The sequence below is a fragment of the Herpailurus yagouaroundi genome, unplaced genomic scaffold (assembly GCF_014898765.1).
Source record: "Herpailurus yagouaroundi ecotype Mexico unplaced genomic scaffold, PumYag 165, whole genome shotgun sequence".
Classification (NCBI taxonomy): domain Eukaryota; kingdom Metazoa; phylum Chordata; class Mammalia; order Carnivora; family Felidae; genus Herpailurus; species Herpailurus yagouaroundi.
Window position 1 is genome coordinate 5,793,725 of NW_024412406.1, and position 5,519 is coordinate 5,799,243.

Sequence of the window (5,519 nt, forward strand, 5' to 3'; positions counted from 1 at the left end):
TGCAATATGTAATAGATATATATGTATAATGTACAATACATAATATATATTAAATACATATATATCTGTATGCACACAGGTTGTCTGGATTTTAAGCTTATTGAGGTTAGAAGCATGTACTTCATTTATCTTTATCCATGGTTGGGTAACCTTGGTGTTTGAACATGATAGGTATTTAAATGTTTGAGTCAGAAAGCTGGTCTCAGGTCTTAAATGTATTGTTAGGAGAAGGCCAGGAGCCACCATGTAAGTCAGCATTATTCTGTCTTTTAAAGAGGACGTTGGGGGTGTCAAACATGTCAACATGCATATTTGTGTATGCCTTACATTGTCGTATTTAACATAATGGTGTTTTTAGAATAGCTGTGTTTGGTACTCGTCAAACTAGATTAAGTAGCTGTATTTGACTTAGGTGAATGGAGTGACTAATTTTACTAGATTTGGTATTTTAGTTTGGCTGGTGAGAATCACAGTCATTAGTACCTCTGTCCTGATGCACTTAGTGTGGTTTTTGTGGGACCAGTTTTGTGTGTGTCTGTCTAAGACCTATTTTGTAAATTCTTTGGCTTACAAGAGGAGTTTCTCTGTTTCTAACTTTAAGATGTTTTCTTCGGTGGGTCATGTTAGTTCTTGTTTTTAATTGTTATTCCTCGAGGGCAAAGGAAATCCATCCTCTTAAAGTGAGGAGTCTGGAGGCTCAGCTTAGTATGAAAGATGAGTCACTTGCCTCGGGAAGGTCAGGTGGCTCACTCAGTTTTGTTGTGTTGCAGCCACGTGGCCTGTCCTTACATTTCCTTCTTCCTGTCTCTTTTGTATTTTCATCTTTATGTTCCCGTGGCACAAAGTAGATGCTCAGAAATGTTTGGTGACTGCCTAGGATGGAAAGGAAAAGTGACCAAGAGTGCCTTCCAGCTGTTGGAGCCTCTGACGTCCTCTCTTGCTACCCACTTACTCCTAACTCCTGGTATTTCCCTCAGTATTTTAAAGGAGCAGAACTCTGCGGTTAGGCGGAGAAAGTTGGTGGTGAGTCTGTGTTGGACTTGGAGGGTGGATGTACATGCAGGGTTTTGAACGAGCGGATAGATCGCTCCATCTTCATTGAATCTGTAGGGAGACTTCTGAGGAGGCGACTTAAAGAGGAGGAGCCTGGGTTTGTAAACCTGCATGTTCACTACGGAACAGTGGTGGCTGACATACAGTTTATGAAACCCTGTGATTGTCTCTTGAATTGTGAGTTTTCATAAAGTATTTAAAGCCAAATAAGAACATTTTAGAATTTGTTTAACTTTTTAGTATGCCTGGAGTTTGTCACGTTTGTCTGTCCGACTCTGGATGGAAAATTGAATGCCCTATGTCTTGTCTTCACTGCATTTCTCTATTGAAAATGTCTCCTTAGGGGCTCCTGGGTGGCTCAGTCGGTTGAGCGTCCGACTTTGGCTCGAGTCATGATCTTACAGCTCGTTAGTTCGAGCCCCGTGTCGGGCTCTGTGCTGACAGCTCAGAGCCTAGAGCCTGCTTCTGCTTCTGTGTCTCCCTCTCTCTCTGCCCCTAACCCACTCGCATTCTGTCTCTGTCTCTCTCAAAAATAAATAAACATTAAAAAAAAAATAATAAGATCTGTGAAAAAAAAATTAAAAAAAAAAAAAAAGAAAATGTCTCCTTAGACCTTCCTTATAGGAAGTTGTCAAAATCTATCCTTTGCTGCTTTTTATATTTAGCAGAACTTTAAAGTTTTAGAACAGTTTTCCTTGTGTTTTATATGATGTATTCTAATACTCCTCAGTACCTGGCTCAGATTGTAATATTTTCCCCATCTTCTCCTGTGCCCAGATTTTGAACACAATATTCTGCTTATATTGAGAGCCCAGTCCACATTAATCAATTTGAAACATACCTTAAACTGCATAGTGCCTCTCAAGAGTTTCTTTACACATTAAGCCCAGCATAGCACATTTAATGTGTGTGGTAGTTCCCACTTTGAAAGTGCGGCATGGCATGCTAACTAGAGCATGCATTGTGTAAAAAAACCTCCTGACTACTTTTTATAGTGCTGAATAAATATTTATACTTGAGTACTCCCTTATGGTAGTAATAACCTGTAGTTTAGCGCTATTCTGTTGAAGCGGCAGGGACCTAGACAGTAGTGCATTTTATCTGTGTTTGAATTCACACACACACAAGCCCACCCAAAACTTTTGTTTCAGGCAGTGAGGGAAGGTTGTTGGGGCCAAAAACCTGGGAGAGGAGAACACTACAAGAAAAGTGACCCAATGATATGTCACTGTAATTTCAGCATTATAATTATGCCTTAGAAATAATAGAACAGTGAAATGTCATTTATTTTATTTTGTTTTTATTTAAAAAAGTTTTTTTTAAACATTTATTTATTTATTTATTATTGAGAGACAGAGCGCGAGCAGGAGAGGGGCAGAGAGAGAGGAAGACAGAATCCGAAGCAGGCTCCAGGCTCTGAGCTGTCAGCACAGAGCCCAACCTGGGGCCCGAACTCATGAACTGGGAGATCATGACCTGAGCTGAAGTCGGACGCTTAACCGACTGAGCCACCCAGGCGCCCCAGAATGTCACTGATTTTAAAGTAAAACAAATGTAGATGAGTGGGTAACAATATTAAGGGTCTGGTCACAAATCTCAGGGTTTGACCCCCCCCCCAGTTCTGTGTTTCTTTGGTCCAGTCTTGCTTTCCATATGGTGCTAATGTCATCAGCTGATTTGTTAGCTCCAATTCACTTCCTGCATTTATTTTTATGCAGCAGACTGCCGGGTCTCTAGAGCAAAAGCTGAGTGGTAGGAGGGGTTGTGATCTTTTAGCAAGATCTCAAAACAGAATAGTCTATGCACACAATAAAAACAAATATACTCATAGTTCGAAACCAGAAAGAACAGCAAAATCCCCTGAATTTATGTGTTACTGATCCTTTTGTTGTAGGCTAAGATTATTTTATTTTCCTTTGGGGCTCATTATTTCTGCTTTAATTGTCAACTGTTGTAAAATCCCTCTTCTGAGACCCTCCCAAATTTTATTTGAACCAGGTGGGTACCAGGTATACAGAAACCATAATCGTAGCAATGTATGTTTATGAGAAAAATATCCAAGGGATCAAATGACTCAGTGTTTAGTGGAAGTTAAAAAAAAAAAACGTTTAAATTTGTGGTACCTGGGTGGCTTAGTCAGTTATGTGTCTGACTGTTGATTTTGGCTCAGGTCATGATTTCTTGGTTTGTGGGTTCAAGCCCCGTGTCAGGCTCCACACTGATAGTTTGGAGCCTACTTGGGATTCTCTCTCTCTCCCTCACTCTATGCCCGTCTGCCACGCATGCACCCTCTCTCTCTCAAAATAAATAAGCTTAAAAAATAATAATAATTTAAAAATACTCTTAGGTAGCTGTGAATAGTTCATTTTTTTTAATGTTTATTTTTGAGAGAGAGAGAGAGCGAGTGAGCAGGAACAGGGGAGGGACAGAGGGAGAGGGAGACACAGAATCCAAAGCAGGCTCCAGGCTCTGAGCTGTCGGCACAGAGCCCGGCGAACCTTGAGATCATGACCTGAGCTGAAGTTGGATGCTCAACCGATTGAGCCACCCAGGCGGTCCTGAACATTTCATTTATAACTCCTTTTATAAAAACTCAATATATTTAAAAAATGTACTTCTCCAAAATTGTGACTAGTGTAACCAGGTAATTAAAGCATTTGATCAAAATTCAAATGACTGAAAGGTTGCAAAATGTAAATCTTCCTCCTGTTCCTGTCTCCCAGGCTACTTCCCTTGGGTAGCAATGCCACCATTTTACCAGTTTCTTCTCTGTCCATCCAGACAGATTCTATGCACGTAGGTATACATACACTTATATTTAAATATGTGTGTGTGTGTGTGTGTGTGTGTGTATTATATAAATGGTAGCATACAAATGGTTTTAGCACCTGACTTCCTCCACTTAAATACAGTATATGTTCTAGAGATTATTCAACATAACGTTATATAGAGCTCCTTCATTTTTAATAGCTATTTGTAGATGTGCCATGTTCCGTAGCGGAATAGGTGGTATTTGGCTTGTTCCCTGTCGATGGCCATTTAGGTTTTCCCTGATACTTTGCTATTAAACAAATCTGCAGCAAATAAATTTGCATGCAAGTCATTTGATAAATGTGCCAGTTTGTCTGTAGGAAGAATTCTTAGAAGAATGTGACTGTTCAGTTCGGATGGTGCTGAATCCTGCTCGGTGGAAGGCATGTGGGCATCCGCTTCCCTCCACCGTTCAGCGTGGGTGTTGTCGCACTTTCTCATTTTCGCTGATCTTACACGGAACAGAGGTTTCTTGGCATAGGTTTTATTATATATTTTTCTGTTTTTTTATTATATATTTTTCTTAATACAAAGGTGATTGTACTTCTTTTGGTAAGTTTAAGATTTAGATTTCCTTTTCTGTGAAATGTCAGATCCTATATGTTGCCAAATTTTCTGTTGTGTTGTCTTTTGTTTCTTCCATTTGCAGAATGTGGCCCTCTGTCCACAATATGAATTGCTAATGTATTTTTTTCCTAGTTTGTCTTTACTCTTTTTTTAAAAAAACTTTTTTTTTTAATGTTTATTTATTTTTGAGAGAGACAGAGACAGAACGTGAGTGGGTTAGGGGCAGAGAGAGAGGGAGACACAGAAGCAGGCTCCAGACTCTGAGCTGTCAGCCCAGAGCCTGACGCGGGGCTCGAATTCACGAGCTGTGAGATCATGACCTGAGCCGAAGTCAGACGCTTAACCGATTGAGCCACCCAGGCACCCCTTGTCTTTACTCTTTTGACTTGATAATGATTTTTTCCCAAGGAGAAATACTAATTGATGGCTGTTTTAATTTTTAGCTTATAGCTTTTGAATCATTCCTGGAAATGCCTTCCTCACTTTGAGTTTCTGTTTTTATGGTTTTATTTTTTTTACATTTTTTACAAGTTAATTTAGAGACAGAGAGAGAGAGAGAGAGAGAGGGAGAGAGAGAATGAGTGGGAGAGGGGCAGAGAGAGGGGGAGAGAAAGAATCCCAAGCGGGCTCTACACTGTCAGTGTGGGGTCCGATGTAGGGCTCAAACCCACAAACTGTGAGATCATGACCTAAGCCAAAATCTGTCTGTCGCTTAACCGACTGAGCCACCCAGGTGGTGTATTTTTTTTTACATTTAAATCTTTCATCCATCTGAAGCTTATTTTGACAAAAAGTGTGAGATATGAATCTTAACCCCATCATACCCCCATTGGCTGCTCAGGTACCCTATACCAGTCGCTGAATAATGGATCTTTCCTTTACTGATGTGAAATAATACTGTTGTCATATGCTAAATTCCTGTATTCTTTTCTTTTTTACATTTTTGTTCATTCCCAGCAACTAAACTAAGTTATTGTACCTTCATACTATGCAAAAATATCTGGAAGCACTGGTCTTTCCTGATTATTCTATTTTTCTTTTTTTCTTTCTTTCTTTCTTTCTTTCTTTCTTTCTTTCTTTCTTTCTTT

The 5,519-nt window shown here is 39.7% G+C and overlaps 1 protein-coding gene across 3 annotated transcripts in view; it reads left to right on the plus strand.

Annotated features, from left to right (window-relative positions):
• The first annotated feature begins 739 nt into the window (after nucleotides 1–739).
• The window catches only part of TPD52 (tumor protein D52), a 109,746-nt gene continuing 104,966 nt past the window's right edge, over nucleotides 740–5,519 (plus strand). For 2 of the 3 annotated variants that reach the window (XM_040487527.1, XM_040487528.1), the window contains exon 1: nucleotides 740–964. In XM_040487527.1, the coding sequence (XP_040343461.1) occupies nucleotides 859–964 (106 nt within the window). In that variant the 5' untranslated portion in view covers nucleotides 740–858. The remainder of the gene's footprint in view (nucleotides 965–5,519) is intronic. The other variant, XM_040487529.1, reaches the window with a different exon arrangement.